The 22,796-nt window shown below is 43.1% G+C and overlaps 1 protein-coding gene across 2 annotated transcripts in view; it reads right to left on the reverse strand.

The window, feature by feature from the left end:
- The window catches only part of TPH2 (tryptophan hydroxylase 2), a 364,990-nt gene that overhangs the window by 300,064 nt on the left and 42,130 nt on the right, over nt 1–22,796 (reverse strand). For both annotated transcript variants that reach the window (XR_011030020.1, XM_068272748.1), the window contains exon 3: nt 10,813–10,953. Coding sequence is in view for 1 of the 2 variants with exons in the window: in XM_068272748.1 (XP_068128849.1) it covers nt 10,813–10,953 (141 nt within the window). In the remaining variant the exon portion in view is untranslated. The remainder of the gene's footprint in view (nt 1–10,812; nt 10,954–22,796) is intronic.

Here is a 22,796-nt window from a genome sequence, read left to right on the forward strand (position 1 = left end):
CTTTACTCACTCCCTGTAACTTGCACTGGGGCGTCATTTTAGGTCTTATTCTGTATTACTGTAGGATTTACATCTGACCATCCCTACTGGGTAGTATACACCTTGACTATCTGTGTGTGGGCTGCTTCTAACAGCAAACACCTTGAATATATGTACATGTTTATTCTAGGATTGAACTTCAAGCTCCAACAACTGCTTCATCTGTTTTCAGCACTACTCTTGTTTACTGCTGAAGATTTCAATGACTAACGTACTTTCTTTAGCAGCTGTTATTTCCAACTAGCACGAGGCAAACTTTCTAGTTTAATTAGTACCAAAGCAAGTCTAGTACATTTTATGCCTCAGATACTGATGTGGAGCTGCAACAAGCTGAAACTTTGTCTGAACATTCAATCTTGTATTGAAGTCTCCCTCTGCTGGCAATCATAGTGATCTACTAATAGCAGAAACACATTCAAAATGATGCAGAAAATACACACTACATATTTAGCACGCAGCATGGTTTTAGATTTCATACTCAACATTTACAGTCAAAACTAATGATAAAGGTTTTTTGTTTTTCTCAGACTAATAACCTCAATACTATCAGCTTATACTACACAAGATTTTGTTGCATTTTCCAATCGGATGCAAAGCGAAAAATGCAAGGACATCAGCAAAATAATGAAAATCACGGGAAGTCTTCTATACCAGTGCAATGCGATTTTTCCTGATCACAAAAGTCCTGCATGCTGCCTTTCTTTCTGCGTTTTCTCCTTGTGTTCCTAGCATCCAGTGAAAATCACAGTGAAATTGCATTGCGCTTGCGTTTTGCAGTGTAAAACAGACCTAAATCTTTTTTACTGTACTGACCTACTGATTATTACAGTAAACCTGTAATGTTTGGGTGGGGGGGGGGGGGCAGATATTTATCTTGTCTACCTCCCCCAAGCCATCCAGGAACAAGTACCCCCCAAACATGTTCACACTGTGGCTGTGCAGCAGCACGGACCCACTTGGACTTTAGCAGAAGAAGTGAGGCCTGATCAAGTCCATGCTACTGGGCAGGCGCAGACAGTTCACGTGTGCGCACTACCACGGAACCCATTATAGATGCAAATAAAAACTCCTAAATGCTCCAAGCGTCTGATGGTCTGTGTACCTGCTGAACAGTTGTGGGAATTTCCAATTGAGTTATGATTATTGATGCCAATCAATATTTACAATATTCAGTCAGACTGATCTGCGACTGGGTAGTGGTCGGTCTGCAATTGAGATCGGCCATATATCAGCGAGCATTGATTTGATTTTCATTGCTTTGTGCAATTTTTGTGGACTCTTGATGCTGGTTTACGATTGGTATCGGTTACACATTGGCTATTGCGTGCAATAAATCAATTTCCATTGGATGATTTGCCCTGGATTATACAGTATATGCAAAACACTCATTATTTGCTGTTTTCTTAAAGAGAACCTGTACTGAGTAAAAATATTTAAAATAAACACAAGGTAACTTCAAATGAACATTACATAGTTACCTTGCCATCCGTTCCTCTCAGAAGCTCACCATTTTCTTCTGACAATGATCCCTTCCAGTTCTGACAATATTTTGTCAGATCTGAAATATATCAGTTGCTGTCAGTAAAATATCAGTTGCTGTCAGTTATAGCTGAGAGGAAAACGGATGTACCAGGTAATGTCCAGGTTTCCCTACGGCTCAAGTGGGCGATGTTACAGTTTACCTGTGTGCTGACCAGAAAGCTGTTATGGGTAATGGCCATTTTCAAAATGGAGAACAGAAAATTTCCTTGATCGCAGTGAACAAACAGGATGTGGGACAGGAGAAAGACACTGAGGAGTAGACTACATGGAAGGTAAGTATGACTTGTGTATGCTTATTTTGACTTTTAATTTTCAGTTCAGGTTTTCTTTAAGGCATTTTCTTTTATCTTACAGACAACTCTTGGGCACAATACTGCATAGATTACCGCAGCCTCTAGTGCTTAATTTCGTATCAGCATGGTGGCACCTTTTTCTAAGGATTTTTGATCAGTTATTTGTGATATATACAAATGCTTAAAAAGAGCCAATTCTTTTTAAGTGTGTTTAATGATTACCGTAATTATTTTCCATTATACACTCTGCAATTCTGCAGTGATCCACTTTGTCAATAAAGAAAAGTTTTACAACTGGGGATTAAAGATGGCTCGAACCTCCGATTTTCGGTTCATAAACCTCGAATGCGAACTTCCGCAAAAAGTTCGGTTTGCGTGAACTTTTCAAACCGTAATAGTCTTCAATGGGGAGGCGAACTTCGAAAATTAGAAACATTTATGCTGGCCACAAAAGTGATGGAAAAGATGTTTCAAGGGGTCTAACATCTGAGTTTTTGCATGGGGGAGTGGAATACACACCAAAAGTCCCGGGGAAAAATCTGGATTTGCCGCACAGCAGCGTTTTAAGGGCAGTCATCCCATTGCATGCTAAATTGGAGGCCTAAAGTGCTGTAAAACATCTTGCATGTGTATACATCAATACTGCTTCACACTGACAGACCAAACTCACTGTGTAACGCACCGCAAACAGCTGTTTGTGTAGTGACGGCCGTGCTGGACTGGTGAGCACCATGACAAGAGTGCAGGTGATGGCGGCTTTCCAGCCCATATGGTCGCCGGGCTGAGGTAGCTCAATGACAGAACAGTGACTGTCCAGCTGATCAAATTTGGAGGCCCTAAAAATTCAGGAATCCACCTGGAGTCCTGGACTCTGTTGGTGGTGGCAGAGAAGGCAGTCAAGCGGCCTGCAGGCAGAGATGCTGTGTGGGGAGCGACTTGGTCTTGGGGCAGGCAGTCACACGGCGTGAAGGCAGCGATGCTGTGTGTGAGGACTGACTTTGCCTTCGGGCAGGCCTGACAGTGCTTTGCTGACCACGTGGTCAGAAGGACCCTTGACTCAACGCTGTGTGCCAGAGATGACACCACTTGCCTTTCAACATCACGGTACAGTTTGGGTATCACCTTTTTGAGAAATAATTGCAGCCTGGTATGTTACACTGCGGTGTGTGGCTTTGCTTTTTTGTGTTGCTTTTCCTCAGGTGGTCATCGCATTGCAGTTTGTGTTTGTCATCATGTGCCTTCGTAAGGAAGTTGTCCCTACACGGGTCTTGGTCTTTCCACGGCTCAATTTTCGGTGGCAGAGAGTACAGATGGCATTGCTCTCATATGAGGCAGACACACAAAAAAAAGTCCACACCGCTGAGCCCTGGAGTGATGGCACTTTGGTGGTGGCGGCTGACTGAGTGTTAAATGGGGTGCCAGAATCAGAGCAGGAGGAGGAAGATATGTCACGCTTCCGTGCGGAAGCTGAGGAAGATGAGGTGTTCTGTGTTAAATAGTCAACTACGTCCTGACAATCTTGGAGGTTGATGGCACGCGCCTTCTGAACACTGTACTTTGGTCCAGAGCCGCACAAAATCATGACAGCACAACCTCGAACAGACCTGGCGGGTGGCCTGCCTCTGCCTGTTTTGCCCATATTGCGGGGAATGAAGTAAAAGGTATGCACTGACTTGACTACTACAATGTGCAGTCACAGAGGTGCAGTGAACAGGTATGCAGTGGCTGGTATTAATACAATGTGCAGCTGTCACACACACAGGTACCGTGAACAGGTGCAGCGACTGACTGGTATATAACACTGCGTGCACTCACGTAGGTAGGTGGGTGCACTGAACAGGTGGGTATGCAGTGATTGGTATTACAAAAGTGCAGCTGTCACACACAGGTAGTCACTGAATGTGCTGGGCCTGGCAGTGTCACAGTAGGTATTACCAAGGGGCCAAGGTCCAGCAGCTGCGACTGACTGACAGAGCTGTATATGCAACACAAGTGTCTGTGGGACACCTACACATACACAAAAAAAAAATAGATCACAAGAACAACATTAGCTCTCAAAAGAGCTGTTGAGGATGATGAGTGCTTTTTAGCAATAAGTATCAGCAAGAAGGAGCAACTTAACAAGCAACACACAACACAACCTAACAAGCAACAGACAACACAAGAGCCTAACTAAGCTTTCCCTATGTCAGCAGGTTCTCTCCCTTCTTGAATTATGGCAGCCACACGAGTGAGTGAGAAGGCTGACGCTGCCTGCGTTTTATAGGGGGGGGGGGGGGCTCCAGGAGGGAATGTAGCCTGATTGGCTACCCTGTGTCTGTGGACTGTGATGTAAAGGGTCATAGTTGACCCTAATGATGTAGTATAGGGGGCGGGTCGAACTCGCATATAGTTTGCGGTTCACCGCGAACGCTTACCACCGAAGTTCGCGTGCGAACCGTTCAGGCCATCTCTACTGGGGATGAGCTGTCTACAGGTATTCTCACTTGCAGGAAATTCACAAGGTTGTTATTTGGTTGGAACTCACTTTCCTAAAAGTTAGGTAATGCCAAATAGTCCACATTAAGTTATAATGGGCAGCTATAAATCAATGGAGCCTGAAGAGAACGGTCAAACTGAGGTGATTTGTTTAATTAGACAGGTGCAAATGCAGCTCATCTAACATTTGAGGGCAACATGCCGTTTTAGTTATTCTGTCTTGGAAATGTGAGCGGATACCAGTTTTGCAAATGACTGACAAAATGAACCTGAGGTGAGTGTTATATGGAGGCTGCCATATTTCTTTCCTTTTAAGCAATGCCAGTTGCATGGCTAGCCTGCTGACCCTTTGCCTCTAATACTTTCAGCCATAGACCATGAACAAGCATGCAGCAGATCAAGTGTTTCTGACAACATTGTCAGATCTGACAAGATTAGCTGCATGGTTGTTTCTGGTGTCATCCAGACACTACTGCTGCCAAATAGATCATCAGGGCTGCCAGGCAAATGGTACTGTTTAAAAGAAAACAAATATGGCAGCCTCTATATCACTCACCTCGGGTTCACTTTAAGGCAAAAAGAAAACAGGAATATATTAGAAAACTCTCAGTCTACATCCCAAATACATCTAATTGTCGTATTTCAACAATGCAGTTATATAAATAAACCTTAAATATCTTTAGGCATGCACGTATCCCAGATAAAGGAAATAAATGATTTCCATATTTAAGTAATGAGATGTAGGAAAGAAAACAGAGTTATGCTCTGTTTTGGTAAATTTTGACTATATTTTCCAACTTTCACGGTGTAAAGGAACAGTTCACTGATATGCTTAAAAAACTATTTTCAAATCAAGTGTTTCATAAGTTAAGGGCAAATTATGAATATCCTATCTGTGCTTTTTATCTCAGAACAAGTACTTTTTCCATATTTTTTCAATGATCCCATTAGAAAGCATTTCTGGTTGTCCATGGCAACCATCCGCTACCATCTGGAAGTAGTTTTGTAGACATCAAGCCCTCACATATCAATCAGATGACAGAGTTGTTCCTGATTAGCATGAGTGTGCACATAATCAGAATGCCAGCTGTGGCCCAGGTGACTGATAATTAGCAGCCCATACAACTGCTCCTTTCCCTGTGTTTTGTATTCCCACTTCCAAAATCTAAACTGTCAAGGGTTGGATTTTAATAAGGATCTATTGTACAACCTATTATATTTAATGTAAAATTAAATAACTTTGAAATAAACATTTGCAACTATATTTTTATTACAGCACAGGCATATCGGTATCAGCTAAATAGGGTTTCTACTTCCCATATCAAGGACACGGTAATATGGAATAGATCCTAAGTTCTCAACACATGGTACATGGTTAAACGTTTTCCAGAATCTGTAAAAAAAGAAAAAAAAAAAAACTCAAGAGGGTACTTGCCTCAGGAGTGGGAAGTCTCTGGGTCATAATGAGGCTTCCCTCATCCTCTTCACCCTCTGGGATCCATCTCTGGCAGGCCCCGAACATCAGCCATGTAAATATCCGCAATCCTGCGCAGTAGTGGCTTTCCGATGAGTCGCCTGTGCAGTAGAGTGGACCCGATCAGGATCGGCTTTTTCCACCGGAGCCCATCAGAAAGGTGCTACTCTGCCTGCGCAGGAGCGCGGAAGGTAAATATTTCAGCTGCTACTGCCCCTGCTCCATAGCCGACAAGCTTGTGGGCTGATTTTTTGGGGGGCTGCAAGGGCTGGATCCTGGATTTGTGCCTTTTTTTGTACAGATTACTTTTAAAAATGCAGGCCTATGACAAAAAAATAAGAAAAGTTAGATACTTACCTCAGTAAAGTGTGTAAAAATGTTGAGAAACACTAGTGTAGACAGAGAGGGGTGAAGCTTTCCACATTCAACATTTAGCCTTCTACACATGCTAGAGGATTCCTAGCCAAGGCAGCCAGCCAGCAAGCAATCAGACTGGCGGGTCATCTCAGCCAAGCTCAGGCCGAGGACATTGTTGTACTCACCTTGGCAGCACCAAGATGTGCCAAAGCGTCAACCCTCCTCCCTCCACCTTAGCAACACAACGCATCACTGGCTTGAACGCTAGTGACACGTCTGTACAGAACATGGTTCCAAACTATCACCCAATGGACTGAGTTCCGATCCCTGCAGGCTACACAATAAAGTTTCTCTGGCTTCCCTTCTCAATCTGTTTTCTCGCTTGATTATTGATGTAGAGCACTTCATCCATTTCTGTCCACCTTTATTTTAGTTTTATATTTATTCTTATTGCTACGGTACCATAACATTTATTTGCGATAGTTACCCTTACATTTTCAGTAATAGTATTGTTCCCAGAGGGATAACAGTTTCTGCAGCTGCAGGAGGCCTAGGCCTGTAGGGAGCCCAAATTGTTACCCAAGCTCCAAAAAGCTCCTCCCTTCAGAGCAGGATTTGTGGCCACATTTGTTATGGTGGAGGAGTTGTTATTGTGGGGGGACATGGTCATCACACTTGTTGTGAACAGATGTGGCCCCTTCCTTCCTCCTCATGAGGAGGTGGGTGATGACTGTAGGAAGCGAACACTGCAAATGCGCTGGAGACTTGGGCGCAGCCGGCGCCACCATAGACCGTAATAGGAATTACGGCTATAGCAGTGCAAAGTCAGTAACTTCGGCGCCGTCAGAAGACGGAGCTGAAGTTACTTTTAAAACACTGTAATTTGCCTTCGAGCAATAGCTGGAAGCTGAATTACATCATTCCCCACTATCCACGTGGACCTAGAGGGGGAATAGTATTTAACGCCGCCGGGAACTTGTGCAGCAGCAGGATAAGCCATACTGGCTGTATCCTGTGCCCAGGTCTCACGGCAGAGAATTCTCTCGTACTCGTAGGAAGACCCTATCAAAGTTTTGCTGGAGCCCCATGATATGGAGTTACATCCCTGATTGACAGTATCAGTAATGTTGCATTCAACAGGTCATACTTCACTCTTTATTGCTTCCAGCTGTGCACATAAGAGATTCTGTTGAATTCTTCTCAAAGCATACATTATTGACAGCCTATGTGGTGTGTACTGCAGAGGTGTGTGGGGGGGGGGGGGGGGGTGACAGCAGCCAAAGCACCATTCCAGGCGTGATAGTGCACCCACTGTTTTTCATCATTTTATTCCATGATGGTTCCTAAATAACCTATAAAACTGAAATTACTATGCATGGTGTGATGTGTTTGTCACTGAAAGTTTAAATATTTTTGTTTTTTGAATATTGTGCTATAACATTTTTCAGAGGCTATGATATTTCAACAACATAATCCATGAGAATTATACAATAATAAGAACATCAAACAGCACTCCTGCATGCAGAACAACCAAACCCAGAAGCTGTGTAAATCTGTACCCTGAATAAAGGCATACAGTATTAACACATGTGAATTACCACAGGTATACACTATTCACCATGCAGAATAACTGAATTAAAGTGAACCTGAACTGATTAAAATTATTTAAAATAAACACATGATGTAACTGCAAATGAATATTTCATACTTACCTCGCTGTCAGTTCCTCTCAGAAGCTCACCATTTTCTTCTTACAGTGATCCCTTCCAGTTCTGACAAGATTTTGTCAAAACTGAAATAGATCAGTCGCTGTCAGTTATATATCAGTATCAGTTGCTGTCCATGTTTCCCTATGGCTCAAGTGGGCGACATTACAGTTTAACAGCGTGCTGACCAAGAAGCTGTTATGGGGTAATGGCCATTTTCAAAACACAAAAACTTTCCACTTACTACAATGTAAATACTGACACACACCATGCAATTTCTTCAGATCCTATTCGAGTGATTTAGTCAGAGCAAGTATTTTACAGCATAGCAGCTTAACCTTTTTGTAGTTATGTAAAAAGAGTTTAAAACAAACTTGAACTGAACTTTCTCTCCTCTCCTGCGTCCTGTTTGTCCATTGCGATCATATACAACTAACAGCAACTGGTATGTTTTAGTTTTGAAAAAATGTCCTCAGAAATGGAAGGAATAGTTGTAAGAAGAAAATTGTGAGTTTCTGAAAGGAACTGATGGTGAGGTAAGTATGTAACATTCATTTGCAGGTACGTCATGTGTTTATTTTAAATAATTTTACTCAGTTCAGGCTCCCTTTAAGTCTAGTGCTATTAATGCTGAATTAGGAACTGAAAACTGAACTTACAGCAGCAGCAGCTAATCATGCATACATTTAATAGAGGCACCTGTTAATACGGGCTCTGGATAATGACGAGTTAGAATATCTGTTACATTACTAATATTCTAATATCGGCTTCCCTAACCTAAACCGCAGAATAACCTTCTCCAACCTACACCTATCACTAAACTCCTCCACCTATGCCTAAGGGCCGGTTCACACTCGGCGTTTGGAGTGCCGCCTGCCCGCGATCGCATTCGGCTCCACGGTCGTGATTTGCAGGCAAAATCTCACAATTCAGCGTGATTTGCGCTTGTGATTCCCGTTCAATAGAATGATAATCACATAGCCCCCAAAATGCTGCATGCAGCCCGTTTGTGATTGATCGAAATCGCAAACGTTGCAGTGTGAATATATCGATAGAGATCGCCGGCGATCAGCAAAGTGATGAAAAATCGCCCAGTGTGAATTTTTAATAATTTGTATATCGGAATTATGTATATTGAAATAAAATGTTTATGAATTTTTTTGATACCCTATATAAGTGTAGTGCTGTTTTTGTGAGCTACCCAGTACTTTTTTCCTGTTCAGTTTTGCTCTTAGCACACACTTTGGTCAGAGTGCATTGTCTTTTGCAATTTGTGTTGTCTTCTAGGTTCTCCTAGTTATTTATACATATGCACCTACCTAATTTTTTTGATTGTATTATATATTGATTGTACGCCACAGGTGATGCGCCGCTGCGGCGCTCTCACGTGACTGGCGTCTCTCCGATATTTAAACAGCGCTAATGCGCTGTTACAGCACGGAGATTCCCTCGCTCTCTTTGAAAAAGCGGCGTGACGGCCGCGGAACCGGTGGAGAAGTCCACCGAGGGCTCCCATCTCTTCTTCCACACTTCTTGGGTCTTCACATACCGGCTAAGTATACTCCCTGATTCACTACACTGCATGCTTTACCTATGGTCTGTCACATTCAAATTCAGCATAGCTGAACTGCAATAAGTCATTGTTGCACTCAGCAGCAGGCAAAGAACTTTACCGCCCAAATCACCCACTGTGGGCTGCCATAGCTACAAATTGCATTGTGGCCTATGGCGGTGCCCAATTTATCTCTCGGGCTTCGCACTCAATTTAACTGATCCAGTTAACAACACAGAACACACAGATCTCTGCTAAGATGTGATGTAACATTGAGTGGGCAACAGGAAAGGTGGTAAATGATCTATATCAGGTGGATATCAATCCTTTATCACATTTAGTATATGTGTGCTGGTTTTCACCCTAAAGATGGCCATACACTAGTCGATTTTACCCAATGATATCTGGCAGATTCGCACAGGATGAAATATTTTGCTTCATCAGTGACGGATTGCGAGCATGGCACTAACGGTGTTTGACTTGGCAATGACCGACAGCAGAGTGTAGACCTCAGAGCGTACTCTCAGCTGTCGTGCCTCCTCTCATGTCCAAGGGCTTTTCTCCAGACTGGGCCGCTCCTCCTACCTGTGTCTTCTCTCCCTGTATCATGGGATAAAAGCTGGAGGTCAAACACTAGAACTTCAGCGTGTATGCTGCTGACCTCTAGTGGCCCGGCAGATGGCAGCAGTTTCAGTAAAACACGGATCTATCTAATGGTTGATCTAATGGCTATCTATAAGTGTATGGCCATCTCAAACCATAACCTGATTTACCTAGCCCCCAATATTTAAAGTATTTACTGACTATTACAGAGAGCTAAGATAACTATCCTGGCTACAGCCTGTTGCCAAGTGATAAAGGTTGCTGCTGTGGGAACTTGTGGCTTAGCCAATGGACAGTGGCCAGTAAGCACAAATTTGGCTAAATGTTCCCTTCCCTATTCTCAGCCAAAACATGAAAGAGCTGTCCATATCATTCTTGTTAAGGCATTTGTCCGTTTGTGGCCAACCACAGCAGCTCTGTACATTACCAATAATCCCTAGAAGCTCAGCAATTGCAAAAGATGTACATTAAATACTAAATACACAACCAGAATACAATAATACTCTAATTATCTACAAACTACAGCACCTCGGCATGAACTTGTTGTCTCACATTCCATCAATCTGTCCACTTACTGCAAAGTACTGCAGTAATTGCAAATAAAACATAATAATACAACACAATAAAAGTAGGCACAGTATTTATGAATAAAGTGCCTGGAAAAAAAATGTGTAACTATCAGTTTCCTCTAATAAGTGTTTACTCCATAAATGAGCTTTAACTTTTCCTTTCCCCTAAAATCCATAAAAACAGAATTTGAAAACTTACCTTAAAAATTTTTAAATCTTGCAATAAACCTCCAACTTCGTTTTTCAAAGTGAGGACAACCGCTGTCTTTTCTATTTCAGCAGCTGCTTCAGTTTTGCTACATTTGTTCTCATCAATTTTCACAGCATTCAATTTGTCTCGCTGCAAAAAATAATAATAAGAATACATTGATTAAAGGTGGCAGGCACATTTTAAATATGAAGTAAATGGCTACATAACACTGAGCCCTGGCAGGCACATTGCACCATTCAGAATACAGTGACTTTGCTTTTAATCTTACAACAGGTAATCAATTGTGAACCTTCAGCCTCTGACAGCTGATTTTTCTTTGCCCACGTTTATACACGTTAGCCTTATTTTTGATAAATATACATATAGTTATACTGGAGCCCAGGCAGTGTATATGATAGATTGTTTTAATGAAAATAAAAATCCACTTAATCTTTTTAGGTGTGGGGTGTTTGAAGGCATCCGTGTATCAATATTACAAACCCACAGATACCTTTAATTGTATTATCCAGATCTAACGTTAATCACTTATGCTTCCCCTGTCAAAAAAAACTCCAAACATTTCAGTGGGGGTTCCTCAGGGTCCCATAACTATACGTAGTTTACACCTGTTGCACCTCTGCTTAAATGGACATGTCGCAACATATTAGGCCAACTTGGCATTGATAAACTGACAAATATTGATCAAGAGTTGATTGGTCAGGCATACTGGGAGCTACAGATTTACATCAGATTAAAAAAAAGTGTACTAAAGCTAGCCATACATCTAGTAATTCTGATTCAATCGACAAAGTGATCAACTTTATTAAGGAATCTACTTCAGTGTGGTTGATCAAAAGTTAATCGACTAGTGACCCACACACACACATTTGATCTGACAGATGTTGTATCTTCATGCATTGAATGCAAAACCGATTCAGAGTTGATCGAATGACATGTGAAAAGTAGCCGATTCCTGTGCAATTAGCCGATATCTTGCATCCTGTTCGATCGACTAAGTCAATTTGACATGGAATCAGCCACCTTTCATTGATTGGGAATTCTGGAACACACTCAATTCTCTCTCAGTTCTATAAAATAATCGAATTGAAAGGTCGATCGTACAGCCAAATCGCTAGATGTATAGCCACCTTAAGACATGCCCCTACACCATTAACCATGCTTCTATTTTGCATGCGTCATGCCCCCTTATACAGTTCTCTGTGTCTAGTGGTCCCCACTCCATCCATTATCCTGTTCCCTGAGGTGTAGTGGTCCTTCATCCCCTATACAGTTCGCTGGTGTCTTGTGGTCCCCTCCTTCCCATATGGCTTCCTTGGCATTTAGTGGTTCCCCCTCCCCCCCCTCCCATGGCTTCCTTGGCATTTAGTGGTTCCCCCTCCCCCCCTCCCTCATATAGCTTCCCTGATGTCTGGTCCTTCTCCCTCCCTCCTCAATATAGCTTCCTTTCTGCCTACTACTTCCCGTCTCCCTACCCAATAGCTATTCTGGTGCCTACTAGTGCTCCCCTCCCACCTCCATATAGATTTCCTGGTGCCTAGTGCTCCCCCCTCCCACCTCCATATAGATTTCCTGGTGCCTAGTGCTTCCCCCTCCCTCCCCAATATAGCTCCCCTGGTGTTTAGTGCTTCCATCCTCCCACCCCAATATAGCTTTCCTGGTGTTTAGTGCTTCCTTCCTCCCACCCCAATATAGCTTTTCTGATGTCTAGTTGTTACCCCCTCCCTCCCCCATACAGCTTCTCTGGTTGTCTCGGGATTCCCCTTCAATATACTGTAGCTTTCCTGGTAATCTAGGGCTTCCCCTTCTTTTCCCAATACAGATTCCCTGGTGTCTAATGGTTCCTCCATCCTTCGCTCGCTCCTATGGCTTCCCTGGGGGTCTAGGGCTGCCTCCAATATAGCTTCCCTGGTAGTCTAGGCCATAGTTCCCCAACCCTGTCCTCAAGGCCCACCAACAGTACATGTTTTGCAGGAAACCACAAACGTGCACAGGTGGGGTAATTAGTGTCTCAGCAGAGCTGATTAACTACCTCTGTGGATTTCCACAAAACATGCACTGTTGGTGGGCCTTGAGGACAGGGTTGGGGAACACTGGTCTAGGCCTTCTCCCAATCTAGCTTCCCTGGTGGTCTAAGAGCTGACCCCCTCCCTACACAATACAACTTCCCTGTCTAATGGTTCCCAACAATGAATTCCTGAGGGTACTCCACCCACAAACCCTGAATCAGTGAGCCTAAAGGCCCATACACACGTCGGATTTTTGCGAACGACCCGTCGTTTGAACGTTCCGTCGTTCAGTCGTTCGCACGTCAAATCCGACGTGTGTACAGACTATCGTTCGGTTGATAAGACTGGTTTCCACGGGCGGATCGCTGGAAACCAGTCTTATCACGCGAACGATAGTCCGTACACACGTCTGATTCCGCGTGCGAACGACTGAACGACGGGACGTTCAAACGACCCGTCGTTCAGAAAAATCCGACGTGTGTATGGGCCTTTAGGCTACAAAGAGAGTGTACAGCACATGGTGTTGGGTTTATTGTTTGGGATGTGATTTTTAGCACACATATCTATCAGGTCCTATTCATTCCAGGATCCAATTGTGAGTTTATTTTTCCATTTTTTTTGTGATGCAGAAGATGTCAGCACTATATAAATACACAATTGTTATAAAATGGAATGTGTTGTTAAAAGTCTGAGGTAGAATTTACCAAATTTTACCTGCTAAAGACCAGATGATTAAGCACTGATTAGCACAAAATGGCCCTGCAAGAGCTACAACATCTAAGAGCAAGATCATTCTGACTGCAGCGTTCAGCTTACTGAACAAAATTACATCACTAAGGGGCCTCTGTACCTCAGTAATGTTAAGTAGATAAATCTTACTATTTATTTTAATTATTCTTACAGCTGTCAGCTGCACTAATAATGAATCAAAACAGAAATCAGCAATGACGGTGTTGCTGCCAGGTCTCTGAAATTTTTCTGAATTGGAGGCAGGTGTTTTCCCTCATAACTGCAGGCCCGGTCTGTCCATGATACCAAGTGAGGCGACTTCCTCAGGCAGCACCAGGCAGAAACAGGAAGTGAAGAGAGTGCCTGGCCAACCAATACTGGGGGCAACTGTACCTGGCTAACCTATAATGGGGTAACTGTAGCTCAGGGCAATTCAGGGCAGAAGGGAGGGGGGGGGGGGAATTGTCAGGTGCTCTGCAACCATTCCAATTGGGAGGGGGAGGGAGCGGGGGGCATCGCATTCTCACAAGTTTGCCACAGGCAGCATAAAGTCTACAATCAGCCCTGTATAACTGAATATGCTTGCTTTTACATATTGGAAAGAGAAGGCACGGCTCACCTTCTGAACTGTTGAACAAGCAGACAAGACATTTCTCACCTATGCAGTAGTGCGGCTCATCTTTTTTTTTAACATCCCCTAGTTGTAATACAGCAGCATTATCAGCTCCAGTCCTCAGCATCTCCAAGAGGCCATAAATATTACCAGTCACTGACAGATGATCAGCTCTGTGTGCCTGGATCTGTAATTAACACACTCCGAGTGTAGTCCTTAAAACGTGACCTTTTGGGAAGAACTGGAGCTGAGAAACTATAAACAATAAAGAACCTGTGGCCAGCTGAGGACTTCACAGCTCAGCAACAGTGTGTATTTTAAAGTGCCTTATTGATTTTACTCCCATGTTAAGATTATCGTGCATAAATAGAACACAGACTTTAAGAAATGAAAGCCACAACACATGGAAAATCATACATATATGTATGGCAGTAATCTACATTATTTATATTTTGTATCACAATCTTTTGTACCCTCTTTAAAGATGTCACCCCAAATAATCTTACATTATTATCATTTTGTATTTATAGCAGGCGTTTGCCTTCTTTAAACAGAAGGTATTTGCAATTATTTAGGTTGGAGTAGATTTATGATGTCTCCCACAATGCATCCCTGCTGAATATGCAAATCACCCCTTTGTTGTTCCCGATGCTTCAGCTGGTAATTGTACAGAGCCACAATAATCCAACATGCATTCAGACAGTTTCAGGCTGGTTGGTCCTCATCGGTGCATGGCATGGATTAATGTGGCTCTATGTGGTAGGACTTGAAACACCCAGAGTTACAGATTGCCCAGCAATCTCATGGTGAACCAGAACTAGGAGTGTGTAAGGGGCTAAAAAGTACCAAAAAGCCCTCTTACTAAAATGCTATGCAAAACAGAAGTCTGCCTTCTTAATACAGAAAGTATTTGCAATTATTCTGGTTGGAGCAAGTATATGATGTGCACAACATTCCCTTAACCTCCTTGGCGGTAACCCCGTAGTTCGGGGTAAGCCGCGCAGGAGGTTTTCTCCGGCCCTGCTGGGCCGATTTGTTTAATTTTTTTTTGCTGCACGCAGCTAGCACTTTGCTAGCTGCGTCAGCACACCGATCGTCGCCGTCCCGCGCTCGATCGCCGCTATCCGTCGCGCCGCACACCCCCCCCAGACCCCGTGCGCTGCCTGGCCAATCAGTGCCAGGCAGCGCTGAGGGGTGGTTCGGGACTCCCAATGACGTCATGGCGACGGGGGAAGCCCTCCAGGAAATCCCGTTCTTTGAACGGGATTTCCTGATCGGAGATTGCCGAAGGCGATCGAAGAGGGCGGCGGGATGCCGCTGAGCAGCGGCTATCATGTAGCGAGCCCTGGGCTCGCTACATGATATAGGAAAAACATTTTTTTTTTAAAAACTGCGGCGCTCCCTCCTGGCGGATTTTTTTATACTGCCAGGGGGGTTAAAGAGACTCTGAAGTCTCAAAAAAAAAGTATTTTTATTTAACAAATATGTTTAATATCTTAGCCCTAACTAAACCGCCGCCTTCCCGCTGCTGTAAACTAATCTAAATCCCCCCCCCCCAAACTCCCCGGTGGGCAATCCGGGCAGCGCTTCTGTGAGAGGCAGAGCTATGAGCCGCAGCTCTGCCTCTCAGCGCGTCTGTCAGCCCGGATCGCCGCCTCTCCCCGCCCCTCTCAGTCTTCCTTCACTGAGAGGGGCGGGGGAGAGTCAGAGATCCGCCACTGACAGACGTGTGTGAGGCAGGGTTGCAGCTCATAGCCCTGCCTCACACAGAAGCGCTTAGGGCAGCAAAATCCACGACCAAGAAAGTCGTGGATTTTGCAGGGGAGAGGGAGGGCGAGTTAGGGGGGGATTTAGATAGTTTACAGTGGCAGGAATGCGGCAGTTTAGTTAGGGCTAAGATATTAAACATATTTGTTAAATAAAAAGACTTTTTTTTTTAGACTTTAGAGTCTCTTTAAACAAAACAAATTGGCAACATACCCCTTCAAAAAATATAGTCAGGCAGCACATTTTCCAAAAGCTAAATAGGGATAGAGTCCGCCAAAAGCATTATCAGGCAGTGTGTCTCCAAAACATAATTAAAAGCAAAGATGGGTATGGGCTAAACCGATTAGGGTTCACTTCTCTTTTCTTTCAGTATTGTTGTCAATCTGCAAACTGCCCTGGAGGATCTGTCCCAATGTTTTTGGAATGTTTTCTAGGGATCAGATTCCAAATGAGCATTTTTTTTTATAGATACAGTAATTCAATTTCAGCATTTGATATGTTATGTTTCTACTATTTTCAATTAAACACAGTGTTTAAATGATCTGCAAATCATTGCAGTATGTTTTTATTTACACTTGTCTTAGCATCCCAACTTTTTTAGAAACAGAATTGTAAAAAGTTTTAACAATTTTTACATTGCAATGTCTCCCTAGCCATATTAAAGAAATTCCGCTGTACTCCCGAGAATGTAGTTAAGCCACTGTTCTCTTATTTTATATTTAGATTGACATTTTAAAATACCTAGTAGTAAATATTGCTTAACTGTAGTTCTTTAAATTGCTGCAGAATGAAGATCTCACATGCAGCTTATTATCACTGCTGCAAAATGGAAAACAGATCACGATTATGGTTTTTCAGTTGCAGATAAGCACACTTAAAGGTATTTGTTCCTCAACCATTCATCAACTTAATGCAGCCCCTATTCTGTGAAATAACACCCTGCATGGAATGAATTCTACCTACGGTGCTCATAAACATTCTTACACCAAATAATCAATGTCATTTCTACGCTTTGTTTCAATAATTACATGCCATGAAACTGATACTCTTATGTCAATAATTGCTATTATGGTTCTACAACCCTCGTAATCTAGCATAAACAATTAGTATTTTCCATTAACACAAGAACAGTTACTCAAATACACCAGGCTTGTAGGAGTACAGACAAGAGCAAAAAGATGATGTGCTTGAAATACTTATAAACAAAGTGTAAACCATTGTTATCAGAAACACAAGCTTTTACAGTGACTTAGATAGATAGAAATATATTTAATTATTATTATGTATTATTATTTTTATTCTTAAAGAGGAACTTCAGCCTAAACATATATACTGTCACTAAGTTACAATAGTTATGTTAATTAAAATAGATAAGTAATATAATCTCTTACCCACCCTGTTTTAAAAGAACACGAAAATGTTTGATTTCATGAGGGCAGCCATCTTTTTGGTTGAAAGGAGGTGACAGGGAGCATGAGACACAGTTCCAACTGTCCTGTGTGCTGATCACCCCTCCCAGTTGCTAGGTAATGTGAACAACAACATAGGAAATCCCATCATGCTTGGCACAGCATCAGGGAAAAAAAACCAGGCAGTTTTCTTTTGATGGGTGGAGTTTAGCTAAAAATGCAGCTAAAAATGATGCTTTGGTAAAAAAAAAAAAAGTTCTGATGTTGTGAAACTGTAAAAGAAACACCAAGCCTTTTCAGTTCTGCTGATTAGATTTTTTGTCCGGAGGTTCATTTTAAGTCCTTATCCAGCTTCTGATTGGTAAAAAAAACTAATAACTTTGTAAGGAGCTCTCTCCCCTAAAGGAAAAATAAGACCCTGACTACCATACAGTAGTTCTGGTTCACCCTGAGCTTCCAGGGTAATTTGTAACTTCCATACAAACATTCATACAACATGCAATAAACTAGACAGTGTATGTGCTATTTTCTACCAACATGTCTTCAGCATAATTGTTATGCATGCCCCCTCCCCCCCTCCCCAGCAACAAAATTGAGCAGTATCACCAAAAGTAGAAATAAGGCTTAACAAAACCCCCAGCAATTAACCAGAAGTGCCACCTCTTCAGTAGAGCAACAATCCACTCAATGAGCGTGACAAAGCGGAGGGCACATTCAAGTTGCTAATCCAAGTTTTATTCGTGCAAAAATGGCATTAAAACCACCCACATGGGATGAGGGAGGTTCCCCCATGGGATGAAGGAGGTCGCCAGAGCAGAAAGATCGACCGCTGTATCACCTTTCACATAAAGCATGACCTCCTGAAACATAACTCAGCACCTTATCCCCAACCAACAAAGTAAAAGGGCACCATTTTTCTCAAAATATTTGGTGCCCATGATTCAAACTGATTGCTACAGGCACGTGTTGGTGGGTAGAAAGGGGTGGGAAAAATCACTTGTGTGCTGAGTTGTATGGCCCTGCAGCGAGCCCTTAAAGCTGCAGTGGCCTATTTTGTAAAAAATGGTCTGGTCACTAGGGGCACAATAAGGGAATAAGAGGCGCCCTGGTGTAATAAAAGCATCTAAAAGCAGTTTAAAAACAGGAAATAAATTTGAGGTAGCTTACCTCAGTGACGAAAAAAATCGTTTTTTATTAGTAGCACAGGCAACGCGTTTCGCGGGTCAGAGCCCGCTTCCTCAGGCCAATAACAGTGCCCAACTAACTAACAGATTCGGCAAAGGGAGACTTTTCGTCACTGAGGTAAGCTACCTCAAATTTATTTCCCGTTTTTAAACTGCTTTTAGATGCTTTTATTACACCAGGGCGCCTCTTATTCCCTTATTGTGCAATCATACCCCCTTACCTCACCCGTCTGAGGGGTGGGTACAGACCACACGTGGCTTCGACCACGGCGGATATCTGTCCCCTTTCTTTTACCAAGGAAAGCGACCGCATCCAGGTCCCTAGGGACCACCCCAAGTGGAGTCGGGTTTGTTGTCTCCACCTGCTTCCTGTGGTTGGTTGCCCCTCTGCAACCCACCTTTGTGAGTAGTGTCTTACTTTTATTACGTTCCATTGTTTTTGACATACTACACCATTGGGCTCCCACTTTTATCTCCTGTATCTTTTCACTAGAGGGTGTTTTTGACACCCACATCCCACTATGGTCACTAGGGGGTTTAAGACCGCGGTCCTCAAGTGGTTAAATATGAAAATATTCTCTCTCTCTCTCTCTCTCTCTCTCTCTCTCTCTCTCTCTCTCTCTCTCTCTCTCTCTCTCTCTCTCTCTCTCTCTCTCTCTCTCTCTCTCTCTCTCTCTCTCTCTCTCTCTCTCTCTCTCTCTCTATATATATATATATATACGCTACTGTAGTTCCCACCATAACTTGCAGTAGGATTCCTCCTGCTCATTCTCCCCACTCCATTGTCCAGAGGACAGAATGGGCTGAACACCAGAGAGCCAAATAGCTTACTGGTACACTGTGTATAAGCGGTCACCTGATGTGACCAAGAAAGATAATGTTGGGTGACATTTATCCTGCGTGCGTACTTAGCCTAAGGTTAGTACAAATAATCTACTCCAGACAGACAAAACAAAAAGTTAAACTGGAAGCAATGCACTGGAACATGAGGTGAGTAAAACCTGCTTAGATAGGATACATAAAAGTTCTGACTCTTCACCAATCTAACCAAAAACTTTATGGCAGACCTAAAAAGCAACATACATACACACACACACACACACACACACACACACACACACCTAATGCCTAAAACTAATCCCTACTCCTAACGCCTAAGACTACCTCCCCCCCCCCCCCCCACCTAATGTTTGAAAACAATTCCCCACTATTAAAACCTAAAGCTAACGTCTATCCTAAGACACCTACTATTTGTAGCCAATCGGCTACTTTACTAAAAAAAAAAAAAAAAAAATGTTTTATCCAAAAGCTGGGCTTTATGTAAGAGTGGTCAGGAAAAAGCCATTGCTTAGTGTTAAAAATAAGAAGGCGCAGTTTTAGTTTTCGGTCACCAAGGAAAATGCTATGGCTGGTGCAAACAACACATCCCACCACCCCAAGAACACCATCGGCACAGTGAAAGATTGTGGTGGCAGTTTCATGCTGTGGGGATGTTTTTCAGCAGCAGGGACAGGGAAACTAGCCAGAGTCAAGGAAAAATGGATACTGCTAAATACAGGATTATTCTTGAGCAAAACCTATGTCAGTCTACCACTGATTTGAGACTGAGACAGAGGTTGACTCTTCCAGTAGGACAACCTAGTAGATTTGGGACCCCCTTGTGGTCCTTTTGGTAAGCTGAAGTCGAGAGAAGTCAAAGAACACCTCCTTGACACCCAATAGGCCCCAAGCACCTGCTTCGGTTACCTGGTGAATGATCCTGCTCTGCAAGGGTGGGTGAATACTTCTGCAAGTCACTGTATATAGGTGATCGGTTACTACTCCTCCATCGAGTGCCCAACTCACCACCTAGGTGCTCAATTAAGATGCTCAGTACTGGCATCAATTAGATGCCTACCGAGCTGCACACCCAAATCACCTGCTTTACAGTACAAAGCCATGAAGTAAGGTATCAGAAAAGAGGCTACATTGTGACTAGTTATTTTATAAGCCATATCCCAATATTTTGAATGCAGAATATATATGAAGACAGCAGTCAGCATTAAAGAATAACAAGTCTCATGTATTCCGTGTTTAACCAGTTTGGTACCACTGTAAGTAGAATCTACGCCGTATCTGTGGCTCTCTAACTCTGAGCCGATGCTGTTCCTGGAGGAAGTAAATTTGTCTGTCGTGTGACAGCCGAACTTCTTCCTATGGGTCAGGAGCCAATCACAGTGATCGGGAAGTGAAGAAATAAAATCCTCTGGTTCTTAAAAGGACCAGAGGTGTCCATCCCAAATCAGTTAAAACATTACCAAATAGTTGATTTATTATAGAGCCACGGTCAACATAAGGTAATGCAGAACTGTATGCATGTCCTAAAATGCTGTAGTGATTTTACAGTGCTGTGTGCTAAAAAAGGATTAAGAACAAAACACGTCTATAAATGCTAATCACCGTATAGTACGTATAAAATGAGTCTGACTAAATGTCAGTGCGATGCCATTAAACAAGTCTATCCTTCAATGTGCTGCCATAAATCACCTTCAATACTGTATGGTGAATGATTGCAATCTACAGCTAGTAAAATCATTCATAAGCATTCCATTGCTTTCAGAGCTGTATTAACCATTTCATTTATTTATATAAAGTACATACAATGTGAGCAAGGCTTGGTGTACAGAGGCGCCAGAGTAGAATAAAAACGTTTAAAAACCGTCTAAAAGAGGGGGATGTTCAGGTGGACTTACCTCCCTCAAAAATATATAAAACTCAATTGAGTCACAATATATCAATACAAAAATATTTTATTGAACTCCACTTAGTGCAACGCGTTTCGCAGGTGTGGTCCTGCTTCATCAGGCAAACAGGAGTATAACTCAATGGGTCTAGATGCAGAAGTGAGCGCCTCACTTCTGCATCTAGACCCATTGAGTTATACTCCTGTTTGCCTGATGAAGCAGGACCACACCTGTGAAATGCGTTGCACTAAGTGGAGTTCAATAAAATATTTTTGTATTAATATATTGTGACTCAATTGAGTTTAATATATTTTTGAGGGAGGTAAGTCCACCTGAACATCCCCCTCTTTTAGACGGTTTTTAAACTTTTTTATTCTACTCTGGCGCCTCTGTACACCAAGCCTTGCTGAAATCTTGAGTCCACCCTCGGTGGAGGGGTGCTACCCCGTTTCCTATCTACAGAGAGCGACATCCTAAAAACCTGAGTGGGGTCAGGTTCTAATACTCCCCACCTGCACTTGAAGTGGTTGCCTATGGGTAACCCATGTTTGTGAGTATATCTAAATATTTTGCTTTTAACCACAACCAACTTAACAATACTACACCATATCGGGCTCTCGATTTCTCTTTGTTCTTCCAAGCATACAATGTGAGCAAATTTCCCTAACCAATAACTAGAAGTCACTTGTGGCTTCCAACTAATAATAATAATAATAATATTAATAACAGTTTACTATTATGTATTTATATAGACCCACATTCTACACACAGGGGCAAACGCAGGATTTTTAAGGGGGGGGTTCCTGAAAGGTCCAGAAGCACGTATGTCCCCGAGTGCTTCCGAATACAGGTGGCTCCATACTGCCCATGCACAAAAGTGCGCTGGCGTATTACGGAGCTGCCTATCTTTGGAAGTACTCAAGGACACGAGTGTTTCTGAGGGCTTCTGGTAGCAGCAAATGTGAACGGGGTACAGCGCTGGAACAACGGGAGATAGACTTAGTTTGGACAATTCAGTGGAATATGCTACATAGTGTCACATAGCGCAAGCGATAGCCATATGATGCAGGGATATATGCATCTGCGGAAGATGGCGGCGCTATATAAATACTAAATAATAATATTTTGCCTCACCAGGATTGCACTTTTATTTAGCTTTCCTGTATGACAAGAAGACACAGCCAGCTCTAGGGGAAGAGGGAAACAAAGGTAAATGAAGGAGGCTGGTGCACACCAAGAGTGCTTCTGAGCGTTTTTCAAATCAACAGTGATTTGAAAAGCGCTTGCATACCCCCCAACCGTCCCGTTTTCGTCGGGATTCTCCCGATTTGGGGGGGCCCTCCCGCTATCCCGGGCCCCCCCTCTCGAATCCCGACGGCTGGCAGAGAATGGAGGCGGAAAAACTGATCGAGGCTCCAGCCGCGGTACTGAGGGATGCGGGAGCCCGGCTTCAATACTTCCTCCCTCCCTCCCTCTGTGAATGCCCCCTAATGTATGTCCGTGTGCCCCCCTCTCCTCCCTATAGGCAGAGTGAGCGCAGC

Source organism: Hyperolius riggenbachi, chromosome 3 (assembly GCF_040937935.1).
Source record: "Hyperolius riggenbachi isolate aHypRig1 chromosome 3, aHypRig1.pri, whole genome shotgun sequence".
NCBI lineage: Eukaryota > Metazoa > Chordata > Amphibia > Anura > Hyperoliidae > Hyperolius > Hyperolius riggenbachi.